The 22,434-nt window shown below is 36.2% G+C and overlaps 2 protein-coding genes across 2 annotated transcripts; both read left to right on the top strand.

The window, feature by feature from the left end:
* Nucleotides 1-3,927: 3,927 nt before the first annotated feature.
* On the top strand, nucleotides 3,928-5,446 carry LOC127814043 (chalcone synthase 3-like). Its single transcript, XM_052355268.1, has one exon. The coding sequence runs from the start codon at nucleotides 4,005-4,007 to the stop codon at nucleotides 5,175-5,177; it is 1,173 nt and encodes a 390-aa protein (XP_052211228.1). The 5' UTR covers nucleotides 3,928-4,004; the 3' UTR covers nucleotides 5,178-5,446.
* Nucleotides 5,447-16,648: 11,202 nt separating this feature from the next.
* On the top strand, nucleotides 16,649-18,319 carry LOC127809444 (chalcone synthase-like). The gene is made up of 2 exons (XM_052348236.1): nucleotides 16,649-16,912; nucleotides 17,153-18,319. The coding sequence occupies exons 1-2, from the start codon at nucleotides 16,756-16,758 to the stop codon at nucleotides 18,154-18,156; spliced, it is 1,161 nt and encodes a 386-aa protein (XP_052204196.1). The 5' UTR covers nucleotides 16,649-16,755; the 3' UTR covers nucleotides 18,157-18,319.
* Nucleotides 18,320-22,434: the final 4,115 nt, after the last annotated feature.

Genomic DNA, 22,434 nt, shown 5'->3' with positions numbered 1-22,434 from the left:
CTTCTCTCTCTCTCTATATATATTTATATATTTATAATATGTAATATATTCTGAGTACAACTCCATTTTCCAAAAGAGAACGACAACTCAGAAAATGTACTTTCTCAGTTGGTGATGAACAGTGGCTGCCCATCCAACTGGCGACCAAGCACTTGTTTGTGGGACAAATTGGAAAAAGTCTGGGTGACGAATGAATGGGTTGGTGTGACCACAATAATAATAAAAAAAATTAAAAAAACCTGCCCATTTTGATGGGTTGGTAACTTGGTGTGAACTATCAACCCATGTGCCATGTCAGTTGTGGCGCGGTTTTGCTTATTGAATGCTTGAATTGACCATATTATTACTATTTGTTTATTTTCATCGCCCGTGTATGTTCCGCCGGCGGCCGGCAGTCGTTTGACGCATTGTGTTTTGGAGGCTAGGCTAGCTATTCCCCGGTATAAGGCTGAAGCAATCTCACTACATTATCAAACGATAACCAACACAACAGTTGTCAAGTGGTTTAAACACTAATAATAATATTGGGCCAATTCAATCGGCCACGCATGGCAGCGTCTAAGCATTGTCGTCACATATATGCTTGGTTTTTGCTGTAATTTAAATGTTTTTAATTTCCTTGGCACTTCTCATGAAAAATTTTAGTATAATAATCCTCACATAATTGAACATTATAGTGGGTTTTACATCATATATTTTAGTATTCATAAATATAAAACACAAATTTTCCCTTAATTTTATGAATATGATTCTAATTAGCCAATCAATCAAATATTGCATAGTTATAAGACCCTTAATGTCTATTAGCAAAAATTACAACTGCTTGGCCTATTTACTTCAGTTCAGCACCGTGTTGCAATTGAAACGATTAGCTTGGCTTATCTTAAAATTAAATTACGTAAATTATACATCAAATAATAACTAATGATAATCATAATAAAATCGAGATTTCAACATTATAAATCTGAATTACGTAACATTGATATATGTATCGACAGAATGCCAAATTCGTAGACTGAATCAAATTTCACTTAATGATAAAATTCAACCAAATTTCATTAAGGAATCGTGTACGGGAGAAACCCAAACATGATGAAGCCAAAAAACTTGATCAAGCTTAGCCGAATCGAGGATGCTTGATGAAATTTGATAGAACTTGTTTCATTAAGTTGAATCAGGCGTCATCATGATATGAAATTTGAGGTTTTATTTAGAGATGATAGTAATAAATTATGTGAAAATGTTTTTGGTATTCGATAATTTTTTATTTTTTTTGATAATTTAATTATTTATATAAATAATATTTTATTTAAAAATTATTTGGGGGTGGGGGGCAGCTATGAGATACGGATCGCTGCGCGTATCCCATTTTTTGGTGCGCATGCGGCGTACTTTATCAGACTCTAAAATCGAAAAAGATTTCTTTTATATTTTTTTATCAACGGGACCATGCCATCACAATAAAAATTAATAATTTAGTGGATTCGCATGTACATGCCTCTGTCATTTCAGTGAATAACACTTCTATTATTAGTAGGTGATAAATAAATAATCTTTTAAAACATTTTATAAACTAATACAATCATTTTGAATTTAAAATTAAGATGCAATAAATGTCTCTTGTTCAAAAATAATATATATTTATTACGCCTTAATTAATATCTTTAAAACAATGGGTAATATTAACCATTTTCTTTATAAGTTTCAATAAATACATTTTGTTTTTAGATAAAATGTATTATTTTTAATTTTAAAATAATTTTATTAGTTGATACAATATTATAAAATATGATACATTTATCATTGACTAACTAAATGATTTCAGAACTAAAGAAATACATATTATCTAAAAATAAAGTATTTTTATTAAAATTTAACTATTGTCTTGAGAGCAATGATTAGCATTACCCTAAAATAATTAATAATATTATACAAAAAAAAAATCTAATAAAATAGGCGGGGTGGCTTCTTCTCACACCCAATTAGGACAAATAGGTGACCTTGGCCGTCTGCTGCCAATGACTACTGGCTAGCTAGTTCAATGGAGGAGGGAGGCTGAAATCATTAGCTACAAAACTCTTCCTTATATATAACTACGTACTACCAACTTTGGGGGGGGAGTAATTTAATTTAATTGGGTTGTTATTTTATGCACATTTGAACTTTTCTTTTCACTTTTGTTTCCATAGTCAATAGTCGACTAGTACCTGACAAAATCCGATTACCCCCCCCCCCCCCCCCCCCCCCAGCTCAACGCTAGCTAGCTTACCCACCCAGCAGCTGCCAATTCAATTTGCATTTGAATTCGTTAACATTTTAATTAATACAATATATAATTGCAGGTTCCACTCACATAAAATAACATCTACTTTTAATTATATATCTAAGTTGTGTTCCTTCCTCCTACCAACCATAGCTGACTGACTGAATTTACGAGTTTTGACTTTATCAGACTCTTACCAATTCTCGCCAACTGCCGACTTGATCGCTCAAAGCCGCTCCCTTAATTAGTTTAAAATATCATATTATGTGAACCAACAACCCCATTAAGCTAAGTCGGAGTCGGACCAAGCACTCAATTTCTTAATATTTAAGTCAATTGTTAAAGAGGCGACTTTTCAAAGGGCTTTTTTCTTTTTATTATGAACTATATATGACACATTTGATTTGCAAATCATATATAGAGATCGATTATATATGTAATCATTTAATATAATATAAAAATATTTGGAATAAAAAAAAAAATCGTTGTATTTGTTTCTTATAAGATTTTCTAAACAATTATTTATTAAATTTTAATTTATACGGAGATGTTAATATTGTCTGCGTATTGATAATTTACAATATTTACATTAATTCATGCAGGAGATACTCTCAACATAAGCATGATTTAGGGAGATAATTTATTTTCTAATTAAGATGCTTAATTTGTTATTTGAGTGGTGCCACTATTTCTTCTATATATGCACGAGAACAATGCGGGCTAAGGCTTCACATATCTAGTTAGTGCAGCCTGTGGCCATCGGAAATTATTTATTATCTTAATATGGTTTCACGTGGTTGGTGGATTACGCAGTCATGCACCCCCACTCTTGAGAATAAACTAATTAATATTTAAGTGCTCCTGCTCTTGCTCTATTTCAGGATCACCCCAACTTTTTCTTTTTTCAGATCTAGCTAGTGCAAATATCTAATTATAATGGATCAGATTAATACTAATTATTATGTTAAGGATAATAGATAAGTTTTAATAAGTAGATATAATGTGTATTTATTATATATATATATTAGTTTTTAGACTATTTTTAGTTTATTTTTTGGTAAGTAAAAAATAAAATTAAATCAGTTGAGAAGTAATATTGAGATTCACCATATCAGCTCTTAAGCTACAAGTCGAGTATAGATTAAAACGTATAATTATGTGATGTCAAAGCAAAGTCATGATGCAAAATAATATATAATAGGACTTAATTAGTGGAATGCTTGTGCGCAGAGTTTGGATTGGGAGTTAATTTTGTGAACTCCCTTGTCTACTAGTTAGTTAGTTTTTCACTCAAATAAAAGACTCTTCATAAATTTCTGGGCACTCATGTATCAAGTAAGCTTAAGGGGTCAAACATGCATACTGAAAAACAATAAATTTACTATTTGGTGATGAAAACTATGAGGTTTTAGGTGGTGGAGTTGAGTTTTAAATTGCTTTTGCGCTTTTGCTGGGTTCCTTCCTTAGAAAAAACCAAATAATAATAATAACAGTTTGAGGATGGCACGCACGCATTCAAAGATGTACAGTGGATCTTTAAATTAATAGTTTGATTTTGTATATGTTTAAATAATGCAACATGGGATTATAATAATATCCCACGTGACGGCCAAGTCCAAAATGCCTTGTATAAATAGTATCGAAAGCCATTCAACTCTCTCATCCCTCACTGCAAAATTCATCTTAGTCTCCTTCCATTTTTCATCTAATTTCATTACAGCAATAAAGCTAGCTAGCAGTGATGGAGCAAATAGCCGAGCGCCATAACCGCACAGACAGCGCCATGATCCTCGGCATTGGCACCGCCAATCCGGAGAACTATGTGTACCAGGCCGACTACCCTGATTTCTACTTCAGGGTCACCAAGGGCGAACACATGCCCGATCTCAAAGAGAAGATGAAGCGCATTTGTGAGAAGACCTGCATCAAAAAGCGTCACATGTATCTCACCGAGGAGATGCTTGAAGGGATGCCCAATCTCTGTGCCTGTTTGGCTCCGTCTATGGACACCCGTCAAGAGATATTAGTGGAGGAAATTCCAAAGCTGGCCAAAGAAGCAGCTCTCAAGGCAATCGAAGACTGGGGACAACCACTCTCTAAGATTACTCATGTGGTCTTTGGCACAACCTCTGGTCTTGATATGCCTGGTGCTGATCTGCGGCTTGTGGAGCTCCTTGGTCTCGACCATTCCGTCCAACGATTCATGCTCGGCCACCAAGCTTGTGCTGGTGGTGGTTGCATTCTCCGACTAGCCAAAGATATTGCTGAGAATAACCCTGGTGCAAGAGTTCTTGCTGTATGCTCTGAACTCACAGTTTGTATTTTTAGTGGCACCTGCCATACCCATTCCGATTTGCTTGTTAGCCAGGCACTATTTGGCGATGGGTCATCAGCGTTGATCGTTGGTTCAAACCCTGACAGATCCACCGAAACTCCAATTTTTGAAGTTGTGGGAGCTTATCAACACACAATTCCAAACTCTCGAGAAGCAGTCGAAATCCACTCCCGTGAAGCTGGGCTCATTGTTTACCTGGCCAGGACCTTGCCTGGCCACGTATCCAACAATATTGAGAAATGCTTGGTCGATGCTTTCACTCCGCACGGAGTTAGTGATTGGAACTCACTTTTTTGGGTTGCCCATCCAGGTGGTCGAGCTGTTTTGGACCTGATTGAATCAAAGCTCAACTTGGACGAGGAAAAGTTGTTAGCTAGTCGTCATGTGCTGAGTGAATATGGAAATATGGCAAGTGCTTGTGTGTTTTTCGTTCTAGATGAGATGAGAAAGCGGTCGATCAAGGAAAAAAAGGCTACCACCGGTGAAGGATGCGAATATGGTGTGCTGTGTGGATTTGGACCTGGATTGACAATAGAAACAGTTGCGCTGCGCAGTATCGCCATAGAATCCCTCGACTAAAGCTGGTTGCTTGATTGTTGGACGCATGCTTATATGTTATTATTTATGTTTGGACAAGTAAAATGTACTTGTAGTATTTTATTCATTGCGTGAGACAGTAGGCAATAAGCCTAAGGTTGCTCAATGAGCACTTGTGGCTTCCATAAAGGGCCTGCTTAATTAGTAATTTATTTAAAAGGGAGAGGGATCTTCGTTATGTTTATATCAAGTGGCCATGCCATGAGTCTGAGAATTCAATTCAGCTTTTATATATGAGATTTATTATGCAAGCTAACTTGTTTAATTTGTTTGATGAAAAAGAATTAATAGAAAGCCTAACCCATCACTCCGAAAGATGAATTCTAAGCCCAAAACAAAACAAATACAAACGACCAAAAGAATCCAAAAATTAAACCCAAAGTCGCAGGCTAATTAAATACACATGAATCAAAACTAACCACCGAAGCCCTAACCAACGCCAGCCAGTCACCTGTCACCACCTTCTCCGCCCATCGATTTCGAGCTCCGGTCGACTCTCAAAATATATAGAGAGTAATATGAGTAAGGTTTCCAAAATTTGATCTGCTCGTGACCCAATTTAACCGAGTACGTAGGTAGGCTGGCTGGAACTCAAATCCAACAGCCGCCTCCCTTCATCCCATGAGACAAATGGAATACTCCGATGCCGATATGATGTCACATAAGCTGTCCGTAAAGATTGATATAGTATTTGATATTGTGCCATCTTTTTGTCCATCTTTTAGCCATTCACTGACATCCGCATATATAATATTTATATATTGAAAAAAGTTTGAAAAACCATTAAATTTTCAGAATTGGTTAGTTTTTAATAATTAATCTTTAATGTTTGATACAACACCAAATTTACAAATCCAATAATTACGCTGGCACCGTCCATTTTGCCATAAGCATAACCCATTCAAATTAATGTACACAACTCACGTGCCACGTGATTGGGCTATCCATTAGGTTTGTAAATCAAGTTAAGGAAGGTGTCAATTTTGATTCGTTTACAAAATATTAAATGTTGATTAATAAATTTTAAAATTTACTAAATCCTCCTAATAAATGCAGGAACTAACTAAATAAAATTTTCAAATCTAGCACATCCATTTATTGATGCTCCATCTCTTCAATATTCATGACTAATTTTATTTTTATAACTGAACATGAAAATTCCATTACAATTGTTTACAACATTATTTAATTTTAGTACAATTTCATACAAAAATTACAATAATATATCATGCATGGCTGAATTTTACTAAATGCTTGTTTCATTTAAGACACTCTCTCCATGACAACTTGCATGAGTGTGTTTGAATATATCATATAGTAGTTTTCTTAATATTTCACACACTTGTTAATTATAAGAAATTATGTATACCCTTTAATAATGTCAATCCCAAAGTTGTAAATTCTTTTATACAACACAAAAAATATATTACACATATAAAAATTATATAATGTATTTTTTTATCTATACAACACACCATTCTCTCTTGTTACTCCGGATCTCAAACATGCTCTTCATCGTTTTCGAGTCTTTCCCCTTTCATTGTTTCTTCATTGTCTTTGAGCACTTTAATCTCTAATTTGTCATCTCCGATCCTCCAACTTAGCTCTCGACAATTGACTTTCCAATCTCTTTGAATCTTCGATAATTAACCCCCGACTCTATACTTTTGGTTCTTGGTAGTTGACTTTTTGATAATCTCCACCCTTCTCTTTGCCCCTCCTTCCTCATGCAAAGCAAGCAACCAGACACTCCTCTTCTCCTCTTACCTCTCTTTTTCTCTTTGTCTTTTATTCTCTCTTTGATTTCTCTTTATCTTTAAATTTCTTTTTATTTGGTTAGCCCACTAAAACTAAAGTTTTCTTTGGTCGATTTGGTCTGTTCAATCAACAAAAAACTTTGGTCGATTCGATTTAATTAGTAAGTAATGTTCAATTTGTTTGATTTTTTAAAATTCAATCAATTTAAAAATCGAATCGACGAAATGCTCACCATAGAGATGAGACATTAATTGAGCACGGGTATTGTGGAATTAGTTAAGTCTCTTACATAGATTGATTTTTCTATTCTAGTTCAGGTTTTTTCGGCTGAAGCCTTAATGGTGAAAATGGAAGAGAACTCATAGAGATTTAGAAACTGGTTTGATACCATGTACAAAAGGAGTAATGGAAGAAGAGAAACAAGAGCTGGGAAGCAAAATGAAAAATGATTGTTTCTCCTTACTCTAAGCTGTTAGAGAAAAACAATTACGACTAAGTAATTAACACTGAAACAAACAAAACAGAAAAACCAATCTGCCTTATATAGCAGACAAACTAATTATTATGGGACATTAATTAATTGCACGGGTATATATGGTATGGTCGACTAAAATTTCCCTCCTTTAACTGAAGTCATGTTCGAGAAAGTCTAATCGAAGTTGCAGGACTGAAACGTAGGGACAAATATTTTCTGTGGAACAAAGGGAGTGCTTTTCTGTCGAAAATCGTGAGATCGGGCTATGAGACCTGCAAAAGAGGGCGGAGTGGCCTACTGCAAGTCATCCATCCGATCACGAGAAAGAAGAAGTGAAGATCCACTCTCTTGACATGGATATATGGGAACATGTTACTTCTCCTTCGTCTGATTAATAAAGCAAGCAATGGGCCCAGTGGAAATAATTTGGCGGGGCGTGGCACCCCGTGAAGATACATCATAGATTCGTCACGTGTCTTCTAGCTCAAATATCTTTTTTTTTCATAAATTTTACTACAGAGGTAGAAAGTCTCGTGGAGGGATTTATAGAATAAAGTCAAAAAAATTTAAAATATTTTCACCCAAAATATAAATGTGCAAAGAATATCACTGCACAGTCCAACCCTCGCCTCTCTTCTCTCATGGCCGCTCGCTTAGCCCTCGCCTACCTCATCTATCACTTTTTTTATAGTCGCGCGACCACCGACCACCACGCCTTGCCTCGTAGCAAGCATCGTCGCCTCGTTGATCGTCGCTGGATGCAACGACGATCAACAAGGCGGCGAGACGCGACGGTCGACAGTCATGCAACTATGAGAGAAGGGAGAGATGAGGAAGGCGAGGACATTTGGATTTTTTTGATCTCATTCGATAAGTTTATCTGTAAACACGTCGGGCAATATAAAATAATCCATTTTTGATTCGCCTGATCCTTTGCATACAAAAACATGTGCTTGCAGCATGCTAGCGTTATGAACTCATATCAATCATCTGATTAATTAAAAAGCTGAGTCACGTGGCATTTAATTTGTAAATTGATCTAATTCTATATCAATGTGATTCAATTCGCAATTAATCAGTTTAATCAATAACATGTAAAGTTAATTACAAGATCAATACTTACTTTTTATGAGCGAGAACTATATATGGCAGCGACTTGATCTGTGAAGTAGTTCAGCATATAATTTATAATTTTAAAGAACATAAACATGTTATTAGTTTTGACTGTCCATTCTCTTTCACCGGAGACTAAGCCCCTGATGCTTTACTCTTTTCGACTCATATTTTAATTTTTAGTTTTTCAAAATACTCAAAACGTATTTATTTTGTTATTTTTAAAAATATATTTTAAAAAAATTATAAAAAAAACACCAAAACAAATTGAAAACACAAAACTCGAAAAAACCACCCCCACCCCAAATCTCGCAGAACCCATCAACCATCGTCTCTCTCTCTCTCCTCTCTTCTTTCCCTTCTCTTCTTTTCTCGTTGTCGTTGACCTCGCCCGCCACCACCGTCGTCGACTCCTTTCTTTTCTCCTTCATCCTCTATCGCCAACTAACCACATGAAGCCGGCAATGATAGCTTGATGATACCAATGGCCAAACAACATCCAAATGACGACCATGGCAAAGCAAGTAGATGATGATGGCTTGATGACCACCGATCGGCCAAGCAACATCCAAATGTAAGTCGACAACCATGAAACCACCGACCACAGTGGCAACTAATTGCATTTTTGAGCTTTGGCTGAAAATTAAAAATTAGATTTATGAAAATCTAATCGTTAAATCTGGCTCATTTTTGTATATGTTAATCCTCTTAACTTGGCATTTTTAATGGTAGGTTCTAATCATGTGAATCTTCAGTCGACGGTTGTCGCCAGCGATGGAGAAGAAGTAGGCACTAGAGAGAATAAAAAAAGAAAAGGAAAAAAAAAGAAAAATTTATTCTTAAATTTAGAAAATAAAATTCTATATTTATTTAAAATTTTAAAAATGTAGTATATATATTATAATTAAAAATATATATTGGATATAGTATATTATTAAGTATATTACACATATTATGTATATTAATATTTAATATAAAATATTATATTAAAAATAGTTAATTTTATTATTTAATAATCAAATTTCTTAAATAAAATATTATAAAATAATTTTTTTCAAAATTTCAAAATAAATGTGTTTTCTAGTTTTTTATTTTAAGAAATAATTTTTTTCAAAATGACAAAAAGAATGCATTTTTAAAAATCTCAAAACAGATATTCAAAATATAAAATTAAAAATAAATTAAAAATTAAAAATTAATATATGAAGAAAATACTATCTAAATTTTTATTTTTTTATTCTAATTTTTAGTACGTGACAAAGCTATCACAATGAAAGCTAATAATTATTAAATGGGATTTCATGCACGTGGCTTGTCACAGCGTGCATCAAAAATAAAAAAGAGTGTTGGGACAACAATTCGTGCAAATTTCAAACCATTCCCTACCGGTTAGAATTGGGTGGCCACCCGTTGATTGGAGGCCTATGCTGGCCCAAATCCAACTGGCCACTGCCCACTGCCCCTTGACAAAGTAAAAGGGGGTCATTTTAATAAGTTATTATATTTTTTGAATTAGGTTACATTAACTATTATGATCAAATTTTTATGTTTTACTAAAATTTATTAAAATAATCTCTCTCTCTCTCTCTCTGTGTCTGTGAGAGAGAGAGAGAGAGAGAGAGAGAATGTATGTTATTTTGGTGAATTTCTTTGACAACATTTAGCAAAGACGAAATAATATTATTATTATTTAATATTTAATAGAAAGCCAGGCCAGTATATATTTTTAACTTATATGCAACCCACGTGTTTCACTTACTCTCATAATTGATTTGAGACCTCCACACATGTACAATAGACCACGTACCCCACCACAGGAGGGGAGGAGGAAGCGATCCGTAGACAGAGAGAGACAAGCCAAGTTGGTGATGTGAGAAGACATTAATTATTAACTCACATAATAATAAAAGTAAAACAGTACTGTTTGTCACTTCAATATATTAATCATTTCGCTCGCACACTATTTTTAAATTATTACATGATATTGTTGTTTGTTCCCACTTGACCTCCTTCCCTCCCTAGTCGCATTCCTGCAGCAAGCATTAAAGCAAGAATCAATTGACTTGGCAATGTGGGTGCCAATGACTACTAGTTCATGGGATAGGCCATAACGCAACAACAACAACAACAACCAAACAGTTCTAACTAACAATTAATAAAGTTGCCAGCAATTAATCTTATAATTAATTAATTAGTGTTTGAAGTTGAACGCATGCAAGTAGCTAGCTAGAAGAAGTAGAACTTAATTAACTCGATCGGGTAATTAGATATAATATATAATTACTCCTACCGACTCACTTAATTTAATTACAATGGGGTAGCTTCCGGTCACATAATATAACAATGGTTAAACGCTACTTATTATCTTTAAAAACAAGGCTTACAACGTGTACTTTATTTTTAATTTTAGAATAATTTTATGAGTTCATTAAATATATATATATATCTCAAAAAAATAATATATATTATTATTAATTAATAAAAAAATTTAATTTTTTTTTTAAAAAAACAAGTATTACTAAAATTCCATTATTTAAAATTAAAAATAATATATATTAAAATTACGTTGCCCAAAAATAAAATATTCAGTTTGTATCTTAGTCCCTTATTACTTAGGATACATTCATGGAATTTGTATAGAAAGAAAATAAGTTGTAGGCAATTAATTGCTTAAAATTTATTTATATGAAAATTTTTAATTAAAATGTTTGATTGCAATTTTATTTTCTATGCAATTTTCACCCAAACCCACCCCCGTCTCCTTTTTGCCTTTTCTCATCTTTCTCTCTCTCTCCCCCTGTCTCTCAAATCTAGTTCTCCGCCCTGCCTCCCCCATCGCCACCATCGCTGAAGAATGGAGAGATCCAGCAGCACGAGACCTGGAGAACCTACCTTCTCTCATCGCCGCCATCGCTGGAGAAAGCATCGCCGCCTTCTCCCATCAGGACTTGGAGAATAAGAAGGCACCAGAGGAAGGAAATAAAGTTGATGAGGCGTCCATCGACCAGATTTTTTACTCCAAGGAGGTGCCGCCATGGAATGACCAACTTATTTTCCAAGCTTTCGCTATAAGTTTCGCTACCCATCTCTCTATCCCCTCCATCCCAAACCCAATTCTTCTCCCTGCCTCCCCCCATCGTCGCCAGCGCTAGTTGCAGTGCCCATTACCGCCACTACCATGTTTGTTGCCCATCATCAATGGTCGCTATAATTGTCAATGACCAATTTTCACTGGTCGTGGCTGCCATCATCGACCGTCATTTCTCTCTTTCTTGTGATCGTCGACCACGCTACCCTTTCGCCTCACGATCAATGATCGCGCTTCCTTTTTTTTTTTTCACATTCGTGCTTTCGTTTTTTTTCTTTTTTTTTTTTATCTCTGGAATTTCCTTTTCAAACCTCCCTAAGAATTGATTTTTCAGTAAAAATGAGAATTGAGCATCATGTGAGTAAAAGTGAAAATTGAAATTATCTAAAAAAATATAGCTAATCAACATCACCAAAACTAAAATTTATATAAAAAAATTACTATTTTTCATGAAAATATGATCAATGAAATGGGGCTTAATGTAACTATTGCATCCATCGTCCTTCAAATTTTAAATTATTTGTTTCTCCGTCCTCCCTAGCTAGCTCCCACCATACCATCTCCGTCAAGGCAGGCCGGACACCAGCCAGCTCTCTCGTCATCAATCAATCACTCAATTTCTAGTCTTTAGTGAGTAGAAATATCAATACAAAAGCATTCAAATTAGTACTCTTGGCCGACGGAACTTGGAGTGGGTGTGGGTCTCACATCTATTATGGGACCCCACAACACTCCCTCGTTATTTTGTTTGTCCACGACGAAGTCAACAGAATAAAACGGCAGCAATATTATATATTATTATTGTATAATAATTTTCTCAATATATTAATATAAATTAAAAAAATTTAAATTTGAGTACTTTAAAGAACTTCTATAATAATCAGAAATATGGATATATATTTTGTATAATATAAAATATATTTAACACAATTATTATCTATTTATGTTGTACAACACATCCTTTTACCACCTGGTATCATAATCTTTTCTGTTTTGATATTTTCTGCATATGAATTGCGCAATGAATACGAATTCATGGGCAGAAAAACAAGGAGGTGGGGAAAACAACAGGCCATACCAAAGGCGACGACGTTAACGTGGGTGGCAATGGGGATGCTTCACATGGCTACCTGATGAGGGAATATTTATAGAGAGGCAATTTTACTGTACTATCCTTAGAAGATTACCATTAACTTGGAGTCATGTGTGCCAGTAAAGGCCAATATGCGATCGCCACGTGTCAAGTCTTAGGAGCTCCACTTATCCTTATAATCTTTATTATGATTTTGAACTGGTAAGAGATAAAGAGGAATATTCAGTCAACCAATAATATCTCTAAATATCCCAAGAATTATCTCTATTAGGGAATATTATATTTTCTTCCCATGGAAAAGTGATTAACCTCTCTTTTTGAAATATATCTTATCTCTTAAGGGAAAGGTTAACGGACATCTATAAATAGAGCACAGTCTCTATAGGTATGGGGGTCGGGCTGATTCCTAAGGAACTCTTCTTTTATTATCTTCCATGACTATTATACTCCTCGAAAACCCTATGAACTGACTTGAGCGTCGGAGGGATCACGGGGAGCAAGTCCCCCCTCTTTTTTTGCAGGTACTTGGTTCGAGACAAAAGAAGGTGATCGGCTCCGCATCATCACTACCAAATCATGTCTTCCATCGTCTCATCTCCATCTCTTTCCCACTTTATAACTGCTTTTATTATTATATTTATTTATTTATTTATTATTATTCCTTTTAATCCCAACAATCAATCCCCTAACTCGCTTCGCAGGAACCGATTGCTCGTTCGATTTTGCCAGCAAAACATGATTAGCTTCATGCGTATCTATAGCGAGATTTCTGGGAAGATCCCGCGAGGTGAGGTCCACCATGAATCATGTAGATAGTTCGCACAGCCGATAAGCGTTCATCATCAGAGGGGGCCAGTTGCTATGCTGATGGTTGGCTTGATTGATTGGTTGGTCGCACCACTCAATCTTTCAAATAACTTCTTCTTATCAGATCCTCAATGGTGTCCCTTAGGGCCCAACATTCGGAGGTGTTGTGACCCGCCTCGTTGTGATATTCGCAGAATTTTTCCTTATTTCTGAATTTGTTGGGAGTTCTCAACGGGTTGGGCTTCCCAAACTCCTCTTTGTTCCTTTCCATGGCGAAGATCCTTTCTTGGGGGTCAGATATGACACAGTAGCTGTCAAAGCGCCGCAACCGCGGAGGTCGCTCATCTCTCTTTACCTTGTGAGCTCGCTTGAAGACTTCATTGTTTGAGCGCTCCCCCCGAGCTTCCCTTCCGGCGTCTCCGTTATTCCTTCTCTTATTTTGGTTGGAACCCCCAGCTTATTCTTTCTGCCCGATGGGTTTCTTTGACCCAAACGCATCTTCCCATTGGATCTCCTTGGAAGCTCATTTATAGAATTCCCCCAGATCTTTAACTGGGGTCATGTAAATGCTCTCATAAAGCTTCCCATCTTTTCGAAGGTCGGTTGAAATTGCAGTCAGGATACTTTTATCGGAGGGATTCTCGATGTTGCTCACCTCGCATCTGAATTTGGCAATATAATCCCTCAAGGGCTCGTTAGCTTTTTGAAATAGTCTGGCGAGGTGACACGGTGGTACGAGCTGCCTCCTCAGGGCCCTGTACTGATTGAGGAATCTCTGTTGACATTCCTCCCCACTACTGATGCTGCGAAACGGAAGTCTCCTGAACCAAACTCGGGGAATATCACTCAAGATTACCAGAAAGACGCGGCATTTAACCAGCGAGCTGGTTGTCTGCAAATTTATTTGTACATTGTACGCATCTAGGTAATCATAGGGGTCGCTGTCCCCATTGTACTATGGCATGCTTGGGACTTTAAATCTCCAGGGGAGGGGTTCGAGTTCAACCTCTCTGGTGAACGGAGTCTTGTCCCCACGACCATTATTCTGACTACGGACTCCTTGTCGTTTTTCTAACTGGCGAACTCTTTGATATAGCTTCTCCAAAGTTGAGTTCAGGCCTAATGATTGCCAGGCCTGCGATCGCCTACTTCTTTCCTAGACTGGGAGTGGTCATTTGGGAATGAATAGTTATTCCCGATATTCTCTTCTGCAGGCAGGGGTCTTTCTTCTCGTGGTTGGCGGACCCTACGAGGTGAAACCAGTGGATCTAGGGCAGCTCGCGCTTGAGCTTGGGCTAGAATTCTGACCGTGTCAACGAGTTGCATCACTGTATTCTCTAACGCCTCCTGGCATTACTGCCAGTCCCGGATCCCCCATGTCTCGACGATTTGGTTCGTGGGTTGAACAGGGAATAGTGGTGATATGCCAGTGGCGTCTCCGGCTGGCGGTGGTAAAGGGATATCTGTTGTCGAAGCAACGAGCCCTCCATTTGGTGGAAAATCTTGCGGTCGATTGCGGTGGTTTTCTGGTGGGTTGACCGCCGCCTCGGAACTTCGAGTATTCCTTCCTCTTGCCATGGCTATTGATCAGAGCGGCCTCTTCCTCTAGCACCAAAATATCGACGTTCAATTTCAGCCAATCGTAATTCATTTTTGGGCTGCAGTGAGTAAGTCCAAAGTGCCAAGAAGAAGAAAATAAAGATCCCAGATACGAGTCAATACAAGCCATTTTCACGTGATTCGACCAGAACGATGCCTACTCCACGACCGCACTTTGATTATTCTTTCATAATGGTGGTGTTTGATTATTCTTCCCGTGCCCCTCATGATATCTCTGACTCCTATTTATAATGAGGGGCCTTTACAATTTGGATAACATATAGAAATATAAAGATGACATTTTGGAGGATAAACAGCCCTTATCATCTACACAAAATCGGGAGTGGGATCCTCATTACGAGGAGTATGGGTTGTTGCAGGTAAAGTAAATAGACCCTACCCCTGACTTCTCAGCAGTTTTGCCACTTATACAAGCTGGAAGTTTTAGGCCAGCGATATGGATGATCCAACGAACTGAGAACTTTGCCGGGAGCTCGTTAGTCGATCGCTGAGAACTCACTAGGGGGCTTTTCCAAAAGCTCGCAAGATACTCGTTTTATGAGTTTTGAATTTCGATGGTGTATGAACTTTCTTTAGCAAGACGCCTTCTGGGTTTCAAGCGATTGAGCTGGCCCATTAAACTAAATTTAGCCCATGAGAAATGATGAAAAAAAAAAAAATGCTTATAACAAATATTGAGATTAGTAAATCATTATCTTGGAAGCAATATTATTACTTTTGTAAGTTCAAAGATCAATATATAATATAATATAATATATTATCCAAAAAAATTTAGTACAACTCATCTTCTTGATTTCTACCGTCCTCTCATTTGAGTCAGCTCATCAAAACACTGTATTGATTCACACTTAATCATAATAGCACTAGATTAGCTTTACGCGACCGACAATGCCATGAAATCATCCTCATCAGCATCCAATAGCTAGCTAGTCTTGTTAGGTGAGGATGGATTATGAGCTCGTCAAACTAAAGTCATTCATATTTTCCAAAAGCGAGGTTTTGTGAACATCAATATAAATAGAAAAGCGAAGCCCGAGGCGCAGAGAGAGAGAGAGAGAGAGAGAAAGTTGCCAAGATTAGCATCAAAATAAAATATAATAAAATATTACAAGGGTTTGATTTCACGTGGATCTTGGGGATGCACGACGTCACGGCCAAGACGATGATGGCTCTCTGGGCCTTCTGCTGCCTCTTCTGTATCATTATTATAGTCTTATTGTCAGATATTGCCATGGCCATTTTTGATTCTGTTTTCCCATTTTTAACACTGCATGACTTCACGTGGTTCCGGTGGTCCATCCCAAAACTTTGGGGAATCCAATATTCCTCCTCCACCACCTCCATAATAGAAAGAAAGAAATCCTCGTGTTCATAAATTAACCATATACCGAATAAAATAATACTAAACATTCTCATCTGTCACTTGTAAATTATTTTCCCAACGCTCCATCATTTTCCCAGCCCCCCTCGCCTTTCTAGTAGTAGTACTATAAATAGCTCCACCCGCGGCCTGGCAATGCGTCCATCAATCGGAGGTTCAACGACCCGGTACGAAGGACCACTCAGACGCTTGTCACCTCTTCTCTAACCACCCTTTCTCTCAGCCATGGGGTTCTCCTCCGACGAAAGACGAGCCATGATTCTTGCCATTGGCACTGCTAACCCCGTTAACTACGTCTATCAGGCCGACTATGCTGACTTCTACTTTCGCATCACCAAGAGCGAGCACATGCCCGACCTCAAAGAAAAAATGAAACGCATTTGTACGTCCTAACTCAGCCGCTCCATATGCTGCGTGGGGGGCGGGCAGTTTCTCGTTCTAATTTCTGGTTCTAATTAATAATTAATTGATATATTGTGTTCAAATTAAGCTGGCGTGGCATTACAAATTGTTTTCGCGGTCGCGGAAGTATATTTTTGTTAAAGAGGTTTAGGTGCAGGTAGGACCAGAAAATAGAAAAATATTAGTTCATTTTTGGTAAATTGATTTGTATGACGTGCAGGCGACAGAACAATGATTCGAAAACGACACATGTTCCTGACGGAGAAGATGCTTCAGGAGACGCCCAACTTGTGTGCCTGTTTGGAGCCCTCCATGGACACGCGTCAAGAGATCCTGGTCGAAGAGATTCCCAAGCTCGCTGAGGAAGCCGCTTTGAAAGCCATCAAAGAGTGGGGCCAGCCGCTTTCCAAGATCACTCATTTGGTCTTCGGCACCACCTCCGGCCTCGACATGCCCGGCGCCGACTTACGCCTCATGGAGCTGCTAGGCCTGGACCATTCCGTCCAGCGGTTTATGATGAGCCACGCTGCCTGCGCCGGCGGCGGCACCATCCTGCGCATGGCCAAGGATATCACCGAGAACAACCCCGGGGCGAGGGTGCTCGCCGTCTGCTCTGAGCTCACCGTCTGCATTTTCGGCGGCACCTGCCATACACATTCCGATCTCCTCGTCAGCCAGGCGCTGTTCGGCGATGGCGCGTCGGCACTGATCGTCGGGGCGGATCCGGACACCACGACCGAGCCACCGATTTTCGAAGTCGTCGGAGCTTACCAGCACACTATCCCAAACTCCCGCGAGGCCGTCGAGATCCACTCCCGCGAGGCCGGCTTGATCGTCTACCTCGCCAGGAGCCTGCCCGGCCACATCTCCAACAACATCGAGAAATGCCTAATCGACGCTTTCAAGCCGCACGGCGTCACCGACTGGAACTCCCTGTTCTGGGTGGCTCACCCGGGCGGCCGAGCTGTGCTGGATTTGGTCGAATCGAAGCTGAGCTTGAAGAAGGAGAAGCTGCTGGCGAGCCGGCACGTGCTGAGCGAGTACGGGAACATGGCGAGCGCGTGCGTCTTCTTCGTGCTCGACGAGATGAGGAAGCGATCGTTCAAGGACGGGAAAAGCACCACCGGCGAGGGCTGCGAGTATGGGGTTCTGTGCGGATTCGGACCTGGGTTGACCATCGAGACGGTAGCGCTGCGCAGCGTCCCAGTTGGGTCCCTCAACTGAGCCGAGCCGCGGGCTTCAATAATATTGGATTAATGTTAATAAGAACTCCCACCGTTCATGGGCCAGCAGACAGCAGTTGGTCGAATTCAATGTACCTACTATCTAGCATGGAATATTATATATTTTGTTATTTGGCAATCAAATATTTCATTTTCTTGCTGCACTTTTCGCGGGAAAATGTATTATGATAGAAAATTTATGGGCCCTTGCTTGCTGGCCCTTTTTTTTTTTTTTTTTTATTTAATTCAGAAGGTTCTGTAAATTGGACCACGTCTAAGTCAGTGGTAATTAATTACATTTTATCCCCTCTAAAATGCTTAATTATTTCCAGTTATCGTACTCAACCAAGAAAAACCAATAGTTTTCCTCTCAACTCAGAGTTGATGGTTTTCAAATGATTTGGGCAATGACAAAATGAATGAATGAAATATTCTCGACCTTTGCATTGGGCAGGCAACTGAATGGTTAATACATTATTTTGTGCATTTATTGAATACATACACCAAACCCTTAATTCTTTTATGGGTGGTGGGTAATGAATTTTATTTTTAGATAAAATATATTTATTATATTTTATATTTTTTAAAAAAATTAGTAATAAAATATAATAATAATAATAATAATATACTTTATCTAAAAGATAAATACAGTTATTAAACTTTAACAATGACATCAGCATTACGTTTATTCAATTAACTCATCTCTCATTTAAACCATAAATAAATGGGTTATAAAAAATAAAAAATAAAAATGCTGCTGGGATGAGATATTTCTAGTAAGCGGCCGCAGCAGCATTTTTTCCTTATGTCACAAATGAATTACTTATTTCTAAAAATGTGGTAAAAAAATAAAAGAAATAAAAGGAAAATGGGATCTAAGATTGGAGGCTGGGGCTGGGGGGAACATGGGTTATCTTATCACGTCTTGTAGACATGACGAAGAGGGGCCCGCTTGCTTGCGGATGCGATGCGATGAGATTTAAGTGGATTTGATTGGACCCCTATGAATGCTCTCTATACGCATCCCGTGGATCGCGTGGATCACGTGGATCGCCTAATCGGGCCTAAGCCTAATCAGGGTTATTTCCTCTGTTTATTTGAGGTGAAATATTTAAAAAAAAAAAAAAAAACTCTTTTTCCTCTTCTTCTTTTTTTCGTCTTATTTTTTAATAGTTGGATTGCATTTACAAATAAAATAAAATAAATTCATTATTTGTATATGCATAAATATTGTATAAAATAGAATTTGATTGGTGGAGGAGCTAGGGTGAGGCTCTTAGTAGTAGTCGTGAACAATAATTCTTTACATGAAATTATAAAATATCATGTGCTTTACGTACTTCAATCCCTTTATACAAAATTATGTGCTTCTTTGTGTATAGCATCTATTGTCAATTCTTATAATCTGACACTTTTTACTACTTGTTTTTTACCATCTTTGGCGATAACATTTTAATAGTAGATCTTAATTTCTCACTCAAACCACTAATCAAGTTTGAAATAAAGTAAGCCTAAGTTAGGGGGGCTTACCTAATTTGGCAAGCCTGAACAGAATTCTCCTACTTTAGTTTATTAGATTCTTCTATCACACATTAGTCACGTTCATGTTATTGAATCTCTCACAAAAATATTTCACAAATTTTGTCTATTAATAATTTTCTTTTAGTAGGATCCAACCTTCAAATCAAACATCCGCTATGTGTTTTAAATAAATAGAGACTAAGGTGACTCTTTACTAATATATAGAATAACAAAATTTTTGACATCACTTTATCTACCATCAGAATCAAACACATGGATTTTCAACTTAGGCTTTGGAAAGTAAGATTGATTTGTTATACTCTGTACCTCCTATCTCATCTCAATCACATTCGACAAGAGAAAATTGGTGAGAAAATTGAAAAATTGGAATTTAGTATATCATTTAATATTCTCTAAACAAATTGATTAGGTTACATTCGCTTTATTTTCCAATTTTTAATTTTAAATTTTAAATTTATTTTCAGTTTTATATTTTGAATTCATTTCTAATTTTCTGTTTTGGTAATCTGTTTTTAGAAAATTAAAAATTTATTTTCTTTGTCAATTTGAAAAACTATTTCTCAAAACAAAAAATTAGAAAACGCGTTCTCTTTAAAATTTTAAAAATAATTTTTTAATGATATTTTATTTAATAAATTTGATTATTCGATAAATTAAAAATATTTAATTTTAATATATTATTAAAAAATATATATATATTTTCAAGTTAATGAATTTTGTAATATTTTTTATTATAATAATAAAATATAAATAAATAAATATATTTTAAGTTTAAAATTTGTTTTGGATGAAAACACTTAAAATAATTTTTTATTATTTTAAGTTTTCTTTATAATTTTTTTTATTTTTAAAAATATAAGGAAAACGTTTTTTTATTATTTTAAAAAATTAAAATAACAAAAAAATACACATTCATAATTTTTTATATAATTAAACAATAAACAACTACATATATCAATTACAATTCTCTAATAACTTGACAAGTATATAATCTAGTTTTTATATTTTTAATATTTATAATGATTTTCATTAAAAAATAAAATATTAATATAAAATGTGAATGTAAATTAAAGTATCAAACTTAAATTTTTAAATAACATTATCCTTAAAAAAAAATAGAAAAAGAAAACTGAAAAATAATCTTTACAGTTGAAGAGTGTGCCACAGCTGGTGCGTCAGTGGGGGAGAAATTATTGTGTGGTAGACTAAATTAAGTGACGTGATATTTTGAATCACTGACAATGTTATTTAATTAAAATTTATCGTATATTTACTTTTATAATAAAATGTTTAACAAATTCTGGTTAAATAATATTTTTATTTTGAGTGATTTGACGCATCACATCATTACTTTATTTGGATTTCTGATCCACTTCGATTGGGGAGCGGCCTCTAGCACGTACCATCCCTTACCAGGCTAGCTAAGGGATAGGAATGGAAACAATCCCCATAAAAATAATTATACTTATAAGTTAATAAATGATTTTTATTTCTTTATTTAATATTAAAATTAAAATTAATTTTTTTTCGTGTTGTATAGGTTTTGTTTTATATGGTATTTGGGGTATTGTATGAATAAAATAAAATTAAAATTAATAGAGGAAATGGGTGATTGGGGTTGCTTTGCTGCAGATTGGGAAGGCAAAGTCAGGTCAACTTTCATGGAATTGTGGAGTTTCAGGTACCCTTTAGCTGGCCGTGGAGGTTCGGGTGGTATCCTTTATCTGCTGCCAAGGGTCCCCCCCTCCTCTCTCTCTCTCTCTCTCTGTCGCTGTCGCGCGCTTCTGTAAGCATAGCTCAGCACTAGAGATGGTAATGGGAGATGATGAATAAGAGACATTTCTATCAATCTATATTTAAAATTTTAAAATATTTTATTTAATAATTTTATTTGTAAGCTAATGAATACTCAATAATAGCTATTTATATGTTGATATATATAATTTTAATAAACTTATAAATTATAATATATAATTAAATAAAATATAGATAATGACCTTATCTCACCCCCAGGTCACAACTAAATCGAGTCATTGTGAGTAGTTTGGTGTTTAATTTGATAAAAATTTATTTATTAAAATAGATAAATTAAAATTAAATCTAATTTTCAAACTCAATTTATAAACCAACCAGAAGGTCAGTACAACCTATGTGTAGGACCCCAAAATACAGACCCTCCAAAAAGTTTTCAACAGCCAAAGCTAGCCCCGCCAAAAAGAAAGCTACTCTGCAAAATCTTTTACTTTTAATTGATAATTAAAAAAAGGAAAAAATAATTATAAAAATTAAAATTACTTTTTAAAATTATTTTTTAAAAGGCTCAAAATTAATAAAGGCGTAAGGCTCTCCAATCTCTTGAGTTAGCCCTGCGAGCGAGTTTAAAAGCTTGGCTAATTAACTCGTGAATTGAATTAATTAGAGAATTGTGAACAGACCTGATTAAAAATCCACAATCAGTTCATGATTATTTTATAATTAGATAATATATATTTAATAAATATATTATTTAACATAAATATATATATAATCATTATATCTATATATATCATATGTATTTATTATATAATTAATTTAGTGGGGGCGGTCTCCAAAAAAACCCCATTTTCTTTCTCTTGTTTTGCTCTCCTCTCTCTTCGCCTTTCACCTTCCGCTTCTTCTTCTTCTTCTTCTTCCTCCAACAGGTGTAGCAGACATTCTATGTATTTATTATATATATAGACAAGGCAAATATAATTGT

The sequence above is a fragment of the Diospyros lotus genome, chromosome 1 (assembly GCF_014633365.1).
Source record: "Diospyros lotus cultivar Yz01 chromosome 1, ASM1463336v1, whole genome shotgun sequence".
NCBI classification, from domain to species: domain Eukaryota; kingdom Viridiplantae; phylum Streptophyta; class Magnoliopsida; order Ericales; family Ebenaceae; genus Diospyros; species Diospyros lotus.
Note: the sequence above shows the minus strand (reverse complement) of the source record. Positions and strands in the feature narration are given on the sequence as shown.